This window comes from Mustela lutreola, chromosome 12 (genome assembly GCF_030435805.1).
Source record: "Mustela lutreola isolate mMusLut2 chromosome 12, mMusLut2.pri, whole genome shotgun sequence".
In the NCBI taxonomy this organism is placed as follows: Eukaryota; Metazoa; Chordata; class Mammalia; order Carnivora; family Mustelidae; genus Mustela; species Mustela lutreola.
Window position 1 is genome coordinate 97,687,350 of NC_081301.1, and position 18,891 is coordinate 97,706,240.

The 18,891-nt window shown below is 47.3% G+C and overlaps 1 protein-coding gene across 7 annotated transcripts in view; it reads left to right on the forward strand.

Moving 5' to 3' along the window:
- The window catches only part of SPIN1 (spindlin 1), a 78,499-nt gene that overhangs the window by 38,662 nt on the left and 20,946 nt on the right, over nucleotides 1-18,891 (forward strand). For 4 of the 7 annotated variants that reach the window (XM_059142996.1, XM_059142995.1, XM_059143001.1 and 1 more), the window contains 3 exons: nucleotides 786-967; nucleotides 1,433-1,642; nucleotides 16,861-16,909. In XM_059142996.1, the coding sequence (XP_058998979.1) occupies nucleotides 1,591-1,642; nucleotides 16,861-16,909 (101 nt within the window). In that variant the 5' untranslated portion in view covers nucleotides 786-967; nucleotides 1,433-1,590. Of the gene's footprint in view, nucleotides 1-446; nucleotides 583-785; nucleotides 968-1,432; nucleotides 1,643-16,860; nucleotides 16,910-18,891 lie in introns of those variants that run through there. The other 3 variants (XM_059142999.1, XM_059142997.1, XM_059143000.1) reach the window with 3 other exon arrangements.

Below are 18,891 nucleotides of genomic sequence, written 5' to 3' on the forward strand. Positions count from 1 at the left end.
AGGAAAGTGTGGGTGGTAGTGGCCGTGTGAGGGAAGCGGGACTTGGAACGAGGAGTCTGGGGGTGTGGTAGTCCTCGGTGCTGAGATGGTGCGGACTGTGACCCTGGAGGTCCGTGGTGGGGTGGGGAGCAGGTGGCTGGAAAGGAGGGTGCTGGAGACCTGAGGGCCAACTTGCAGAGGCCTTGTAGCCAAGAACGGGGAGAATGGTGGTGCCGAGGAGGAGCGCGGCCACAGGGTCCTCAGGCGGCTGGAGGCCACGATGTCAGGCCGTGCTGTGGCTGCGTGGCTGTGTGGGCGGCAGGGTGTGGAGCTGTATGTCGTGGGGGGACCCTGGTGGCGTTCTGCTTTCTGGAAGGCAGGACCCTGCAAGGAAGGGAGTCCCATGGATGGGTTGCTGGGGGCGCTGGCGCTGAGCAGGAGCCAGGAGCGCCACTCACGTGGCTGTCGTGGACGTGGGAGGTGGGTGGCGGCCACATGTCAGCCTTGTCGTGGGCTCCTCAGGCCTCGGGCGGTGATGCCGCAGAGCGCTGGGACCTCGCGGGGGAAGAGCTGTATCCAGAAGACGCGCTGCTCCTGGCTGAGGTCTGTACTGCCCCCTCCTTTCTGAGCCTCAAATGGGGGATATACTCACTGAACACATGAATTCTAAGATGTGGTCATTTTTAAGTCTATCTTCCTTGAATAATAAAAAGTTTTGTATACTTAAGAATTTTTATTGGTTAAATGGATTCTTCTCTCCCCAACAGCTTTTTAATCATTCTGTTTTGTTACATTTTTGTCTCAAGAAAATTAATTCAGCACTGCCTTCACTTCTTAACACCTGTGGTTGCATGAAACCCGAGTATACCCAGCCCAGAGCAGTCCTCGGCTTCAGTGAGATTTGCAGCATTTTCATGTTTTGTGAGACCCTGTCTCCACCTGTGTATTACTGCATGGGCTGAAACTGGAGTCCGGTTTGGCTGAAAGGGTAAACGGCTTCGCTGATCTTTTGCTCAGTTTCTGGAAGCTTGGGAGTGCACAGGGCCCCTCACTCTTACCTGGCGCTGTTCCTTTCTCTTGCTCTGGCTGCTGGCTGCTGACCGATGCCCAGCCGAGGTTCTGACCTGAACTTGGTTCCCATGCTGGTACCCCTCCTCCCCTGTGGGCTGGGCCCCCGTGTCCTGTCGAGGAGATGGGCCATGCAGGGTCTGTCCTCACAGACACCCCGTTGTCCGCCCTTGACTGCTGGCGGCAGCCCCCCTGGGTTGGGTGAAGGAGGCGGATGCAGCGTGGTGTTCTGCGCGGCCTCTGGGAGGCGCTGCTGCCCTTGGCGCCCAGGTCTGAGGAACTACGGCTAGTGGCTTCTGGGCAAAGCACTGTTTAAAATCGTAAGTGAGGGTACTTTTGGTCTTGCGATGTTTTAGTAACAAACTGTTACTTCCCTGTCTTACAGAGTCCTTATGAGTCCACATGTTTCTGCTGAACTTGTAAAAGAGGCACTTGGATGATGGATTAATAGGAACATTGAGATTCTCTGAAAAGTTTGAAATCGGAGAGTATTCAATTTTCACCCTAGTCCAGCAGCTGTGCTGCTCACTTAAATACAGATGAATGAAGACCCCATTCGGGAAGACCCCTGGCCAGCGGTCCAGAGCGGATGCAGGTAGGCCGTGCGGTCCTGGCGCTCTGTAGTGAATGTGAAACGTTGCTGAAAGCCAGGAGTACCTTCGTGTAGGTTTGCTGTTCTTAAAGCCCTGTGCATTCCCCTACTCCGGACACATACATGGGGGAACAGCTTCCTTTGAAAGGCAGAGACCATGTTCGTATTTTTTCTGGGGCATTTCACCTTCTAACAGGTTGCAGCTGTCCACTAAATTAGCAAGTGAAGTGTAGACACCTGTCCGATGGGACGGTAGGAAAGGAAAGGTGGATCATTTCTTTTTGACAGAAGTGAAAGTGATTGGACTAGAGCTTGTGAGATTTGGGGTATTTATAGTGATTTTTAAGGAGAAAAGCTTTTCGTATGTGTATTTGAGGGAACCTATTGGAATGAAATGGATAGAAATGAAACATATTTAAGAGAAATTAATTCTTTCTTTTGTGGGATGCGGGCAGTGCAGCTAGAATAGGTTAGTCTTACAGGCGACACTGTGAAACAAGTTAGTGGTATTTTCTTTAGGACTTCAGTTCCTCTCCATTCAGGAATACATTTAAATGTTGAAAAAGTCTGTCATAACATTTTAAGATTCTTCGATAGATGAACCTGAGAGTTATGCTGGTAAAACTAGGAATTCTACCGAAATGGTTGCTGTTTGATTTAGAACTATTTCTTATATTGGTTAAGGTAGTGTTTGGAATTGTAGAAGAGCCACAGGGATTAAGATGTTTAAGTACCTCTTATCTCTTTTTTATTTTAGCTCCTCTTTTGTAAAGATAATATTGATTTCACTGCTCAACCTTTGTCCTTAAGATTACTTTGGGCCAGAGAGGACACTGATGCGTAAGCCATCTGCGAGTGTTCTGTCAGGTCCTGGCTGTCTCAGCCACGTAGACCACATAGATACGAGCACACCGCACATCTTCTTGAGCCTTGGTTTTTATCACCTAAATGGGTGTGCTGAGGCTATTAGGAATAAATGAGCTTGCAGGTTGGGGTTCAGCTAGGTGCCTGGCACATTATACCTGTTCTACACAAAAGCATTGTTATCATTGATCATACTATTTACAGTAAAAAATTTAATTTTTAAATTCTTATTTATTTATAAAAGATTTTATTTATTTATTTGACAGACAGAGATCACAAGTAGGCAGAGAGGCAGGCAGAGAGAGAGAGGGAAGCAAGCTCTTGATGAGCAGGGAACCCAATATGGAGTCAGATCCCAGGACCCTGGGATCATGACCAGAGCCGAGGGCAGAGGCTTTAACCCACTGAGCCACCCAGGCGCCCCTACAGTAAAATATTTGAAGTTTTATTTTGTTAATTGCAAAAATTGCCGTTTTCTTTCTTTCTTTCTTTCTTTTTTTTTTTTTTTTTTTTTAAAGAACTTACTGAGAGAGGGAATGAGCGGTGGGGAGGGGCAGAGGAAGAGAGAGAGAAGCAGACTCTCCGCTGAGTGCAGGGCAGGGAGCCTGACATGGGGTTCGAGCCCAGGATCCTGGGATCCAAGGCAGATGCTTCACTGACTGAGCTACCCAGGCGCCTCTGCTGTCAGAATTTTTGGTGATCAGTGAAACCTCCCACGTTTGTCATTTGAAATAGTAACTCATTTTCCAGAGTTCTTTCTATGCACACCATTCCAAATTCAGCATTTTTTTTTTTAAAGATTTTATTTATTTATTTGACAGACAGAGATCACAAGTAGGCAGAGAGGCAGGCAGAGAGAGAGGAGGAAGCAGGCTCTGCTGAGCAGAGAGCCCGACGTGGGGCTCGATCCCAGGACCCTGGGACTATGACCCGAGCTGAAGGCAGAGGCTTAACCTACTGAGCCAGCCAGGCACCCCAGTACTCCTGTTTTCTTGATTGGTCTTGAGTCCTTGTCACCAGGAAGAATGAGCAGATTACACTGATGTGTCCTGAGGTGTGAGTGCCTGAAGGATCTAAACCAAGAGATGCTGTTGCTCTTAAGGCAGAGACTGTTAATCCCAGCCAGTCCTCTGATCTTCCATTTTCTTTTCCTTGACATTTCTTTTTTTTTTTTTCTCCCTAAGGTTTTATTTATTTATTACACACACACACACACACACACACACACACACAGATCACAAGCAGGCAGAGAGGCAGGCGGGGAGGCGGGGAGGCAGGCGGAGGGGGAGGGGAAGCAGGCCCCCTTCCAAGCAGAGAGCCTGATATAGGGCTCAATCCCAGGACCCCGGGATCATGACCTGAGCCGAAGGCAAGAGGCTAAACCCTCTTAGCCACCCAGGCGCCCCTTCCTTGACATTTTGTAGAGCTAAAGACAAGGTGGGTGCTGTGTAAGTTCTCCTCGGCCCTTGTTTGATGCTTGAACATGAGACGGTGGCGTCGCTTGCTTCCCTCTGTTGTGTGATAATAGATCCTATTTTGGAAGGGTTGCTGATCCCCAGATCAGTACTGTTTATAAAATTGTCTTAAGTCATTCTTCCTGTTAACATAGATAAAGGCTCTGTTGCTTTTAAACTCCTCTGCATGTGCCCACTTAACAAATAAAGAAAATTCACCCGAAAGGGTTTCTTTTTCTCCTGCAGTGAGAAGCCTGGGTGGGTTGGTGCAGCAGGGCTCAGCTGTGGTTGGAGAGAAAGCCCAGGGACTTTTCTCCTCCTCTCTGGGCCTCTGGGGAGCTGGACTGACATGACAGCATCCCCGGAGCAAGTGGCCCAGAGCAACAGGCACAACTGTGAGGCTCCCATGGCAGAGCTCCAAGCCTTGGGAGTCACACGGGCCAGCTCCTGCTGTGTTGCCAGTTCAGGTTCAAGGGAGGGAGCGTGTACTGTGCTCGATTGGGAGGAGGGTGAGGAAGTGGAGCCCTGCCTTAAAAGTGCCCCGGTGGTAAACAGATCACTGGGTACTCCCTTGTCCTGGGCTCTGTGTTCGACATAGAGCATGGGTCATCAGTGAGGACTCGGAGATTGAGTGCTTGCATGCTCTTTATATATGGTCCCACATGTTAGGAATTTCTATTTTAAAATAACTTAAGTTTTTCATCTAATTATGTTGGAATTAAATTGGTCACTAAAATAGTAATTTATATACACCTAATGATGGGTGGCAAGTCCTATTTTGTGGCACAGCATTTTTCTTGTGTTTTTCCCTAGAGTTAGCCTCCGTTTTTACTGGTCTATTCAAGATTGCAGTTTTTCCCCTTTTATGACATACTTGAATGGTACAGATAGGTACAGGGAATAGTAATGATACACACCCATGTGCCTAACACTCAAATTTAGCAACTATTTTTGCTGTGTTTAATTCAGATATTTTTAAAACATTGATTTTATTTTTATCAAATTAATAAAAAAAATTGTTGTTGAAAATGTCAAGAGACTTAGAACAGAAAGCAGGTACCTTGTCCCTTCTGATGTTTACCTTCACCATTGTAAATAATTTGAGTAGACACATTGCTCTTGGATCTGACCGTGCTGTGTCTTAATTTTTTTTTTTAAAGATTTTATTTATTTATTTGACGGACAGAGATCACAAGTAGGCAGAGAGGCAGGCGGAGAGAGAGGAGGAAGCAGGCTTCCTGCTGAGCAGAGAGCCCGATGCGGGGCTCGATCCCAGGACCCTGAGATCATGACCTGAGCCGAAGGCAGAGGCTTTAACCCACCCAGGCGCCCCTCTTAATTTTTTTTTTTTCTGTTTGCTTAAATTTCTTTGCAGCTTGAAGTCTCTTCAACAATCCCCACAGCGTTACAGAACTGTCAGTGTAATATACCACATAGCCAATGCCACAGAGCCCATCTGTCTGTGGTTCCTTTGGACTCTCGTAGTGCTTTCAGCCCTGTTCTCTGAGCTGCAGCCTATAGCCCCGCGGCTGTGCTGTCCTTGGAACTCCTGCCTCCTCTCTAGCTGGATTCTTCTTGTTTCTGGTCGCCGTGCCCTCCCTGTTTTCCATGTGTACTCTCACCTTGGAAAAACCTGCACAGCATCAGGAAGCTTCCAGAGCAGTGAGTGAGTCCATGGTTAAAGTGAAAAGCGGAGGGGTGCTTGGGTGGCTCAGTCAGTTAAGTGTCTGCCTTCAGCTCAGGTCATGATCCCGGGGTCCTGGGATGGAGTTTTGCATCAGGCTCCTTGCGTAGTGGGGAGTCTGCTTCTCCCTCTGCCACTGAGCCTCCCCCCGAGCCTCCGCCCCTGCCACGCATGCTTTCTCTAAAGTAAATAAATACAAATCTTTAAAGTGACAAGTGGAATGTATAGTCAGTCATATTCTCTACTTCTCTGCCCGTTTGAAATTGAGGTCTCTAATACAGTTTTCCTAAAGTGCACCTAAGTGCACCAGTGGTGCCTGGTGGACCAGTATTGGGGCCTCCAAGTGTCTGGGTTAATGGGTATTTTCTCTAGAGATGGGTTTTCAGATTTTCTGAAAATCTGAAGGAGGAGAGTATTAACTCACAAAATTCCCGTTTTCTCCCTTAAAGTTACAGTCCTGTACCTTTATGTCTGTTGAAGCCTCACCACCAGAGGCCGCTTCTGATCACTGGAAAGTGGGCTTAGCAGATTTGCTCAGCCATAGGGACAGGGAGCTCCTGAAGAGGCAGAGCTGTTCACAGTGGGAGTTGGTAGGGGTAGGGGCACCGAGTGTGGTGTGGATGACATTGATGAGGATTCCAGGCCTGAGTGAGCCGCTGGAACAGACAGGGTCTTTATCTTTGGAAAATCTGAGCCCACCCAAAATTAACAGCTGGTAGAAGGCATGTCTGGGAGCTGTTGCGGGTTGGGTTCTAGACCACCACGATAACGTGAATATTGCAGTGAAATGAGTCAGAGGAATGTCTTGGTTTCCCAGTGTGTGTTAAGAGTTATGTTTACACTCTGCTGCAGCCTGCCTACTGTGTGCAGTAGATTAAGTCTGTTTGTTTGAATCCATTTTAGAGAGAGAGTGTGCACGAGTGGGAGGAGGGGCAGGGAGGGAGGGAGAAGCTCAGGCCGACTCCCCACGGAGCGTGGAGCCCAGCGCTTGATCCCGCCACCGTGAGGGCATGACCTGTGCCGAAACCAACAGACAGATGCTCAACCAACGTGCCATCCAGGTGCTCCCCTCCTCTTTTTAAAGTAAGCTCCATGCCCAGTGTGGGGCTTGAACTCACAGCCCTGAGACTGAACTACATGATCCACCCACTGGTCCTGTAGCATTACATCTAGTGTACACACCTTAATTAAAAAAAGTTTATTCTAAAAAAAATGCTCACCATCTTCTGAGCTTTCAGTGAGTTGCAAGCACTGATCACAAAACACTGTGATAAATATTGTAATAATGAGAAGTTTGCAATATTGCGAAAATTACCAAAATGTGGCACAGAGACACGAAGTGAGCAAACGCTGTGGGAAAAATGACACTGATAGATTCTCTTGATGCCGGGTTGTCAGAGACCTTCAGTTTGTCAAAAGCGTGGTATTTGCAAAACCGGGCAAAGCGAGGCGCAGTAAAAGGAGGCAGGAGTGTTTTGGAACAGCTGTCTCTGAGTGAGCCGCTGTTCACACAGCTTGAGGGAAGGTAGTTTTTCTTAGCCACCTTGGTTTAGTACAGTTTAAATAACTTTTGTGAGTCATAGAACAGTTTATTTTATAAGTTACGGCTCTATTTTTTTTTTTCACATTTCAATCAACAAATAGATGTAGTACCTAGTAAAGGATCTTGCTCTGTTTGCTGTGGAAAGTCTGTGATCTTCAGATGAGTGATGCCACCCATTTTCAGTGACAAACTGACGTCAGGGTGCAGTCCATAGGACGGGGTGCATTGGTGACCTCTCCTCGGCAGGCTGTAGGGGGCCTCCTTCCCCGTCTTTGCAGCTGAATGTTATTCATACGTGTGCGGAGGTCAGTTACTCGAACATTAAGGTTGTGTCTGTTCTTCTGTATTAGACATGATGACTGCAGTGAATCCACTTGTCTGTTTGTCCTGCCCGTGTATTGTCATTCGGATGGATTTCTAGGTGACCTGAATCAGATCTTAAATGCGTATGTAATTTTGGGAGATATTCATGGGCTTTGTACTGTTTTAGCCTCTTACCAGCAGGCGGTCTGTGCGTGTGTCTCTCTCCCCTGGTCTTGCCGCTGTAATATGTCATCAGATGGGCCAGAAAGGAGTCTCAGTGTAGTTCCATGTGTGAGGTAGAGTCACATGCTGTAAGGCCTCTTTGGCCTTCCTTTTTCTGTTCTTTACTCTCCTGATTTTCTTCTACTTTTAGAAGCTCTGTTAAAGTCAGAGTTACTTTGTCTGTGGTAGGAGTTATTTTTTAAACTTGCCGCTGTGTAGTGCCAGCTTCGGGGAGAGGACTTTCTTTAAGTCCCTGGCCTCTTGTTTGCATCCACGTGGATCTCCGCTCCTGTTGCAGAAGTCATGCTGGACTTCTGTGGTGCCAGCTTATGTCTGTGGCTTCTTGGATCCTGTGTGTTAATCTTTTCCTCACTTGTTTTCTGAAGAATATTCTCCAGTAGCTTCCAGATATTTGTGGGAGATGGAATTTTTGAGCCCATATGTGAATGTAAATGTCTGTATCCTCCGTTGGTAATTTAGCTGGGTATGGAAGTCTGTGTTGAAAGTCCTTTTACCTCCACTTTGCTAGTATTGCTTTCTGGTTGTCCAGCTCAGTGTTGGTGAAAGAATAGGTCTAATACGACTTAAAAAAAAAGGACTTCATTTTTCTTAAAGATTTAAAAAAAATTTTATTTGAGACAGAGAGCGTGCACAAGCAGAGGGAGAGGCAGATTAAGAAGGAGAAGCAGACTCCCCGCTGAGTCGGGAACCCCATGTGTAGCTCAGTGCCAGGACCCTGAGATCATGACCTGAGCCAAAGGCAGATGCTTAACCATCTGAGCCACCCAGGCGCCCCACGACTTTCTTTTCTTTCTTTTTTTTTTTTTTTAAAGATTTATTTATTTGACAGAAATCACAAGTAGACAGAGAGGCAGCCAGAGAGAGAGAGAGAGAGAGGGAAGCAGGCTCCCTGCTGAGCAGAGAGCCCGATGCGGGACTCAATCCCAAGACCCTGAGATCATGACCTGAGCCGAAGGCTGAGGCTTAACCCACTGAGCCACCCAGGCGCCCAGGACTTTATTTTCTTAAAGCCGTTTTAAGTTCACAACAAAATTGAGCAGCATGTATGGTTCTCATGTACTCCTGGTGCCCTTCCCTCAGCTTTCCACGTAAGTAGTAGCCCCACCAGAGAGTCCATTTGTTATAATAGATGCATCTGCATTGGACACGTCCCACAGTCCATTGTTTATCTTAAGATTCACTCCTGGTATTGTACATTCTCGGGGTTTGACAAACGTATAATCACTCAAATCTACCATTTTGGTATCAGTCAGAGTAGTTTTACTTTCTGAAAGACCACTGTTCTTCAGCTCTTCATTCCTCTCTCCCCCAGCCCCTGGTAGCCACTGACCTTTTACTGTATTCGCTGTTATGCCTTTCTTGGAATGGCAGAGAGTGGAATTTTATGTAGCCTTCTCAGATTGGCTTCCTCACTTGGCAGTATGCACTTGAGTTCTTCTATGCTGTTCCATGACTTGATAGCTTGCTTCTTTCCAGTACTGAGTTATACTCAGTTTGTGGATATACCATTGTTATTTATCCAGTCACCCACTAAAGGGTGTCTTGGTTGCTTCCAGGTTTAGGGAATTATAAATAAAGCTGCTATACACATCCACGGGTAGGTTTTTCTGCGGACTGGTTCCAGCTTCTTTGGGTAAATACCAAAGACTGTAATTGCTAGATCATATGGTAAGAGTATGGTTTGTAAGGAACCACCAGACTGTCTTCTAACACAGCTGCACCAGTGCTCATTCCCTCCAGCCATGAAAGAGAGTTCCTGTTGCTATATATCCTCTGCTGTGTTTGGTGTTGCCAGTGTTCTCGATTTTGGCTATTCTCTTAGATGTGGAGTGGTATCTCCTTGATTTTAGTTTGCATTTTCCTGATGACATTATGATGTGTAGAGCATCTTTTCATACATGTTTTTTGCCATTTTGTGTTAAGCTCTTTGGCCCATGTTGAATCAGGTGGTTTTCTGGTTGAATTTTAAGAGTTCTTTTTATGTTTTGGATTAACAGTCCTTCATCAGGTATGTTTTCCAGGTATTTTCTTCTTCTGGTTGTCTTCCCTTTTTAAAAAATTTTATTTTAGAATTAAAAACCCCTATGACTAGGGCTGACTTTCAGTAGACAACAGTAAGGGAGCTGCTCTGCTACGTATGAAACCCTGACCTAGAAGCAGGTTGTCTGTGAATGGTTTTGCACCAGGTTCCCCACTAATGTGTGTTGCGTGACTGGCGAGGGAATGGCCCCTTTCCAGCCGCGCCTGTTTCCCTGGGGATGACAGGCCCTCTGCACAGGATCCTGGTCCCTAAATGCAGTGGGCTGCTGGTGGGACAGTGGGGTCTGGCTATCTGAGGCCAGGCAGGGCTCCTCAGTGCTTCCCTGTCGTTCCGATGGGCAGGATTCTGACTTAGAAGCATTCAGCCATAATCCCACAGATGATAGTTTTACTCCATTGGCTCCTCAGCCAAGCACATACAGCCAGATTCTCATTTTCTTGATAGTGTCTTTCACAGAGCTGGAGTTTTTAAATTTAATGAAATCCACCTTATCAGTTCACTTCTTTCATAGATTGTGCCATTGTATTATCTTAAAAAGTCATCAACATAACCAAGGTCATTTGTTTTTTTCCCTATGTTAACTTCTCTATAGAGAAGTTTTATAGTTTTGCACTCTGCATTTAGGTCTATGATCCATCCAGTTAATTTTTGTGAAGGATGTAAGGTCTCTATTTATTTTTTTGCAGGGGAATGCATAGTCATTCCAGCATTATTTATCAAAAAGACTTTATCTTTTCTCCCAATTTATTGCCTTTGCTCCTTTGTCAAAGATCAGTTGACCATGTGTGGGTCTTTTCTGGGGTTCTCCATTTGATCTGCTTGTCCATTCTTTAGCCAGTACCATGCTGTCTTGATTAGTGTAGTTTCATAGTATGTCTTCAAGTTCGATAGTGTCAGTTATCCAACTTCGTTCTCCTTCGATATTGCGTTGACTTTTGTGGATCTTTGGCTTCTCCCTATAAACTTTAGAACTGGTTTGTTGATATCCACAAAATAATTCACTAGGATTTGGATTGGGATTGCATTGAATCTGTAGATCCAGTTGGGAAGAACTGACCCCCCCCTTTTTTCTTTTTAAGATTTTTATGTATTTATTTGAGAAAGAATGAGTGAGGGTGAAAGAGAGAGAACGACGGGAGGAGGGGCAGAGGCAGAGGCAGAGGGAGAGGGAGAAGCAGGCTGTGGGCTGAGCAGGGAGCCCCATGTGGGGTTTGATCCCGGGGCTCTGAGATCATGACCTGAGCAGAAGGCAGATGCTTAACTGACTAAGCCACTCAGCAAAATCTGGGAAGAATTGACATCTTGACAATACTGAGTCTGTCTGTGAATGTGGAATCTCTCTCCATTTAGGTAGTTGTTCTTTGATTTCTTCCATCAGTTTTCCTCATACCTGTCGTATATATGGGGTCTGTAGTGATGTCTCCTCTTTGATTTCTCAGGTTACTGATTTGTGTCTTTTTTCTTGTTAGTTATCCTTGTTAGAGATTTATCAATTTTGATTTTTTCAAAGAATGAGTTTTTGATTTCATTGATTTTTGTCTATTTTCTTTTTAAAATATTACTGATTTCTGTTAGAATTTTTAATAACCTCTTTTTTTTTTTCTTAAAGATCTTATTTGTTTATTTGATGGAGAGAGCTCAAGCAGGGAGAGCAGCAGGCAGAGGGAGAGGGAGTGAGAGAAGCAAATTTCCTGCTGAGCAGGGAGCCCAATGTGTGGCTCAGTCCCAGGACCCTGAGTTCATAACCTGAGCCAGAGGCAGACACTTCACTGACTGAGCCCCAGGCGCCCTAATCCTTATAACATCTTTTGCTTACTTTGCATTTAATATGGTTTCCTCTTTTAATTTCCTAAGATAGAAGCTTAGATTTTTTATTTTAGATCTTTCCTCTTTTCCAATGCATGCATTCAGTGGTATAAATTTCTTTCTACGTGTTGCTTTCCCTGCATCCCACAAATTTTGTAGATTGTATTTCCATTTTTATTTACTTCAAAACATTTTTTAATTTGTCTTGCAATTTCTTCTTTGAACTATGTATTTAGAAGTGTGTTGTTTAATCGCTGAGTATTTGGGGATTTTCCAGCTTTTTTTCTGTTATTGATGTTAGTTTGATTTTATTGTGGTTTGAGAGCTGTTGCAGAATTTCTGTTCTTTTAAATGTATTAAGGTGTATTTTATGGTCTAGAATGTTGTTGGATAAAGTGGTCTGTTGATGTCAGTTACATCCATTTGATTAGTGGTGGTTTTGGGTTTGACTGTGTCTTTACTGATTTTCTGCCTGCTGGGTGTGTCCATTTCTGATAGAGGGTTATTGAAGTATCCAACTGTGATAATGGATTTATCAGTTTCTCTTGGTAGTTCTAACAGTTTTGCCTTCCTTAGTTTGATGTTTTGTTGTGAGACACACATATTAAGGATTGTTATGGCTAAAGATTTATCTTTATCATAATATATATATTTTTTCCCTGGTGTCTTCCCTGCTCTGGAATCTCTCTGAAATTAGTATAGTTACTCTCATTTCTTTAGATCCGTGTTAGCATGGTGTATCTTTTTCCTTCTGTCTACTTTTTAATCTAAATAGATCTTTACGGTGGATTTCTTTAGGACAATATGGTCTTGTTTTTTGTGCCACTGTGACAGTCTTGATGTTTTAATTGGTGTATTTAGACCGTTGATATTAAGGTGATGATTGGATTAATACTGGCTGTATTTATTACTGTTATCTCTTCATTGCCATTGGTCTTTTGCTGTTTTAAGAGACTGCCCTAGAGTTGGCAGGATACACATTCATAACTAATCCAGTTCACTTATAAGTAAGCTATAATCATCTGATATGTTGTTGCTAGTATTCTGAACAAATGTTACCAGTTCTGTTAAGAATAATAAAAATAGAAGTTTTTGTTTTATCTTCACTGATTCCATCTCTAATGATCTTTCTGTAGATTTGAGTTTCTCAGCTGTATTTTTCTTTTCTCTGAAGCATTTCTTTTCCCATTTCTTACAGTGCAGGTCTCCTGGCCGCAAATTCTCTTACCTTTTGCTTTTTTGAGCAAGTCTTCTCCTTCACTCTTGAAGGGTAACAATATTAAATTCTAGGTTTTTAATTTTTTCCCCAACACTTCATCTCCATCTTCTCTCTGCATGCTTGATTTCTGAGGAGACGTTGGGTGTAATTCCTGCCCTGTTCCTTTGTACGTAAGGTGTTTTTCCTCTGGCTCTTGTCAGGAGTTTTTCTTTGTCCTTGTATGTGGTTTTGGGGGTCTTTATCCTGCTTGGCATTCTCTGAACTTCCGGATCTCTGGTTTAGTGTTCGACCTTAATTCGGGGAGATCATCAGTCACTATCGCTTCTGATGCTTCTCTGTTCCTTTGTCTCCTCCTTCCCGGCGTTCCCAGTGCACATGGTACGTCTTTGTAGTTGTCCCATGGTCCTTGGGTATTTTGATTTGTTTTTTCCTGTTTTTGTCTTTTTTCTCTTTGCTTTTCAGGTTTGGAGGTTTCTGTTGGCATGTCCTGAACCTCGGCAAGTCTTCTCAGCAGCCCCTGGTGACTGCTGGATTCACGTCGGCCGGTTTCCTCCTGTCTCTCTGTTCTTGCCCCGTGCTTTCTTCCTTTTCCCGCTGCCACTTTTCCCGGCCTTTTGTGGTTTTTAATCAAGCACTTGCCATGATTCTGCTTTCTCTGGCAGGAGTCCCCCAGACACATTCTTCAGTTCTGTTACGGTGTTTGAGCTCTGCCATGTCTTTTAATTTTTCTCTCTGTTTACATTACTCATCTTTTCTCACATGTTGAATACTTTTTTTTTTGGGTAGAGCCCCTAGCTCCTTACTGACAGTTACTCAGAACTCTCCGTCTCATGGGCCCCCCAACCCTGTCTTAAGCGGAGTCTGGGCCGGGTGCTCGCTGTCTCTTCACACCGCGTTGTTTGCTGTCCGGCGTGCGGTGCTGTGTGGCTGCGACGCGGGCCGTGTCGGGGCACCTGGAGCGCGGGCTCTCGCGTGTCTGTGCCGCGGGCCACCTCCTCCCGCAGGGCGACCGGCCGGCGGCTGCGCTTGGGATTCCCCTTCCCTCAGGCCCGCTGGGCTCTGAGCCAGGCCCGAGGTGGAGCTCTTGAGGGCAGGCCTTGCTGCGAACTGAGCGCTTCGCTGGATTTCTAAACGGGGACTTTCCCCCTCCCCCTGCTGGAGGCAGGAGGGGGTTTTTCTCTCTGCCCGGAGAGCCCGGCAGCGCTCCTGGACGTGAGACGGGCCAGCGCGTTGATGCCCTGCGCCCCCTCGGCACGATTGGTGGCCGGAGGCTTCGTCCCAGCCTTCTCCATCGCGAGGCCCCGGCCGCTGGGCAGTTGCTGCTCGGCCTTTCCTGCTGAGCTGGCATGGTCTGCGCCCGCGGGTGGCCCCAGGCTCGGGGCAGCGGTTTGCTGGGACTTGGCGCCTCTGACCAGCCGAAGGAGACTGGTTGACTCTTTGCCAGGAAAGCTTCTGTTCGTTGGGGTACAGCACAGAAATAGCTCCTTCTCCCCTTCGTGGCGTCAGTTTTCAGGAGCTCTTTGCCTTCCGTCTTGGTAGCCTCTTGTTCCCGTGGTGACCGTGATTCCCTCAGTTTCCATGAGGACACGCGCGCTTTCCCTTCATTCGTGTGGCCCGGGGATCATTTCATAAACGGCTGCTTGTCCGACAGCACGCCTGCCGTGGAGGCGTTTCCTGAGTGGTGACTCGCAGATGGTTTCTGCCAGGGTCCCCTCCAGCTGGGACGAGAGCTCCATGAGGACGCATGGGGACTTGCGGGCCGGGGCAGCCCAGATGCTGAGTCCGCTGTCCTGGCCCGGCGTCCTCGCGTGGGAGGGGAGGGCGCGCCGACGTCTGGGGCAGGCCCGGCTACGCTGAGCGAGTCCTTCCTGTCTTTGTGCACGTCTCTCCTCATCTTCTGCCCCAAGCCGTGCCGTGTTCCACAGCGCTCCGGGGGACTCTGCCCTCTTTCCAGGCTGTGTCCTCCTGTCATCCCTGAGCTGGCTGCGTGTGGAAGGAGGGCAGCCCTGCGCCATCCCCTGGGAACAGGGACAGATCGTCCTGCAGAGACCAGTCGGCCATCTCTACCCCTGTTGACTTAACTTGACAGCTGTGAGTGGGATACTGGGAAGGAAATGTGTGTTTAAATCACACACTTCCATGTAAGGCCAAGGAGAGAGAACTTGGTGGATAACCTGCCGGCCTCCAGCCTGGGGAACCACCATGCTGAGCCTGTGGTCAGAGAGTCTTTGTTTTCTGTTTATTTTTGTTGCTCAGCGTGAATTTTGATCACTGTCGTAAGTACCGTGTTTGCTGCACTCCACGGATTGTGTTTCCATTTGTTTTTCAAGATCAAGTTTCATGGTGGTTTTGTCTTTGAACTGTGGACTTCTGGAAGATTGTCATTTAATTTTCAAAAACACAGGCATTTCCAGATACTATTTATTTCTCGTTTAATTCTCATGTGGCCAAAGCACAAACTTCTTATGATTCCATGTTGTTTTAAGTGCATGGAGGGTTTGTGTTACAAGGAGCAGATGGTGTGTGGGTGAACGTCTCATGTGAACTTGGGAAAAAGTGCGTGTTGGTGGTCTGTGGAGTTCGGGTCTTCCGTGTCTCCGCCGGTTTTCTGCCCGTGCTTTACGTCTGTTACGGACGGAGGAGCTCAGATGGGTGCATGTGATTGTGGGTGACTCCGTCCTGCCGGCCCGTCCGGTTTTGCTTGTGTCCTTCACTGTTCTGGGACAAGGTCCACACACGTTCGGGCTGGGGTGAAATGTAAGGGCTTTTTGGTTCTTTGGCTCTTACCATCTTGAATGTCATCTTGATCCTCAGTGACTTTGTCTCGAAGTTAACTCGGGTGGTGTTAGCCACGGAGCCGTCCTCTCCGTCTCGTCTCTCAGTTGGTGCGCGTGGCGTCTGTGCTCGCCGTGGTTCTCCATTCCGTTGGCCTGGGAGCTGCCGGGGCTGCACGTGTGCCGCGTCCACAGGTTCACCCCACTGTCTTCTGCCTGGCTCTGCTGTTCTGACAATGAATCTGGAGTCAGCATTGCCTTTATTTCTCTACGTTTAATGTGTGTTGCATTGTCAGGAGCTTCTAAAAATCTCTTATTACTGGTTGCTGGTTTTCAGAGACGGGATGGGGACGTGCTCCGGCGTGGTTGTCTTTGGTGCGGGTGAGCTCACTGGCCGTGAGCTTGCGTACTTAGCACATCTGGAGGGCCCACTGCTGTTGCTTCTTCCAGAGTTGTTTCTTCTTTCCCGTGCCGTCCTCTCGGTCGTAGGTGCAGTTTACTGTGCATCCGGCCGCCGAGGCAGTTCCTGTCCCTGCTCTTCCTCATCGTCGTGGAGCTGGTCTGTGGGGTCTGGTCCGTGGTTCACCGTATTCGCTGATCTTCATTTCAGACCCTGTGTTTTCCACTAGTTTCATTCCAGTCCTTTTTTCATTTTTGAGTGTTGTGTGTGTTCCTTTAAATATGTGAGCGTATTTATTACAGCACTTTTAATATCTTCATTGTTACTTTCGTTGTCTGGTGATAACCCACGGGGGTGTGGGGTCCAGTCTGCCGCGCCGCGGTGGGGATGAGCTGTGGTGCGCCGTGACTCTGTCGCAGCCCTCTGAGTTTGTTCCTGTCCCCAGATGCCCGGATGGGCTGTAGCAGCTTTGATTCCTGGGGCTCCTTCAGCCTTCCTGCTGAGGAGCCATCTCTGTGGTTTTTACCACATGGGTCCAAAGAGGTGGCTCAGTGGACTTTGAACACCATTCAGACGCCTTCCTACCCCCAGATATGTCATACTTTATGGCTAAGATTGTCACTTCTTTGGTTTTAGTCCATGTGGTTCTGGGTGGTTTTGTAAGGGTGATCTGGGGAGATGAGCTGTTGTCCCTGTCATTTTATCTTCCCAGAACTCCTTTTATCTCCTTTTTTAGAATTCGATAAACAGATGGCATTCTATATGTTGGCTTGTTTATGGTTTATTTTCATTTCATGCTTTACGCAGTGGTTTTTCAGAAGTTAATTTTTTCCGAGTTCTGAAGTATTTTCTGTCCAGCTTTTATTGACTTATATTCACTTCTCTTTTAGGCCATGCTGGTGTGTCTGCAAGTATGATGAAGAAAAGGACGTCCCACAAGTAAGCACCCCTGAAACTTGCTTTTAGATAGCAGGTTGCCACTGTGGGTCATGTCGGGTCTGAGAAGCAGCGTGATGCCCTCCCGGTTGAGAAGGTCTTGCCTCACTGCGCATTTCCTCCCTTGGCCTTGGCCTGGCCTACGGCTGCCTAGGCCTATCCATCCACCTCTTAAAGCCTCTGGGTCATTATTTCCCCTCCAGCTCCGAGGGGCTGGACTGACAGCAGGAGGTGTCCACTGACGGTGGCAGGTGCGCGGTGAGCCCTCCTTCTCCTCTCCTTGGAAGGCTGTACACCCTTGGCATGCAAGTTCTTTCCTCAGTCTCTGGTCTGCTGGACAAGGAGCTCCTTGTGGACAGAGGCCTTTGCTCATGCTTGAGGGTCTGGCTAGCATGTTGAGGGGTGCACTCGCTTACCGCTTTATAACATTTTCAAATAAATGAAAAGCTTGTAATTTAGGGAACACATTCGCATGTTGAAAGAGAATTAAAAAGCCATGTATTTTAAGTGACCAGTATGTTATAAATCCTAAATTCTTTAGGTACCAGAATAAAGAGGCCACTTTTTCTCCCTTAAATCTTTGTGTATGACACAGTTACATTTAAAAAGAAAATTGGGATACTATTTTAAATGACAATACGGTGCTTATACTGAGTTACATTTAACAGATTTCACAAGTACCCACCAGGTTCTGGTTGCTTCTGTCACACCACGGACATTGCTCTAACGAACCAGTTCTAATTGTTTTGAGTCTTAATTGTAGACCGTTAACTCTGGAAGAGACCCTTTGGCCCCAGCTAGCACATCCTGAGCCTCTCATTATAGCCTTGCTTTCCCCATTATTCACACTGAGAGGCTCGTGAGCACGCGGCCACCACCCTGCGGGGCTGAAGAGCACGAGGCGCCTGTTCCTAATGGTCGGTGGTTGGTGCACACGTGCCTCCTGTTTCAGAGCACATGTGGACGTGTAAATATCTGTCCCGTGTGGTTCAAGAAATGACCTGGAATAGAAAGGTGTGACCTTGTGGTGAATGTATGTGTCCCTGAGGTTTGAGAAAGCATTTCTCAGATTCCGTGGATTTGCCCCTTACCTTCATGTTTCGGCCACGTCCGGGGATGTGGGGATTCATGTTACTGTCTCCCCTCGTTACCCTACCATAGCATTACCATGAGTGGTAAACCAGTGCCGTGGTCTGAGCGAAAGGTAACCAGACAGATACAAGCCTTAACTAGTAGGTAATGCTAGAAACGTAGCTGCGTGGGAGACAGGCAAGGGACATGTCAACTTGGCAAGACCGGAGCAGTTCATGCCGATCAGTTAAAGATAAAAGGCTTTAAGGATGTAATGTGCATTCAGTTTTAGCCATTTTACACATTGCTGGGTAGGACTAGAAGGTTTAGTTAGGATTTTGGGCCTTGTTGGGTTTGTCCAAGGATTTCACGAGCCTCACCTGAAGCACGGTGGTCATCCGTTAACTCCTGCTTCCGAGGTGCTGGTTGTTTCTCCCCCCAGAGCACAAGGAATAAACACCTGCTTTTAAACTGGGCTGTTGGTATGCGTACCAGCGGAAGGCGTCTGACCCCTGTGCGCTCCTGTGTGCAGAGCTTGACCTGGTGCTCCTTCCATTGAGAGAGCGGAGGGCCGCGCCCCAGGTACTCTGCAGCCAGCGGGAGCCGGAAGGAAAGGGAAGGCTGCTCCCGTTGGCCCGTGTCGTCGCACCTCTGCACACATCTGAAGGCGTTCGGACGCAAACACCGAGGACGCGCAGGTCTGCACAAGGCACTACGAATGGCCGTTGCTTGCCGCCTCTGGCGGGGCCTCTGCCCGGGAGCTGGCGCGAAGCAGGAAGCTGGCGGCTCAGCTGGGCGCCTCGGCACGTTCCTCCCATCTGCCTGGCCCCGTGCTTACCCGGCCTAAGAACGCTGACGTGGACCAGGACGGGCCCTCGCCACAAGTGCCATGTTTATGGAAAGCACACGGAGAA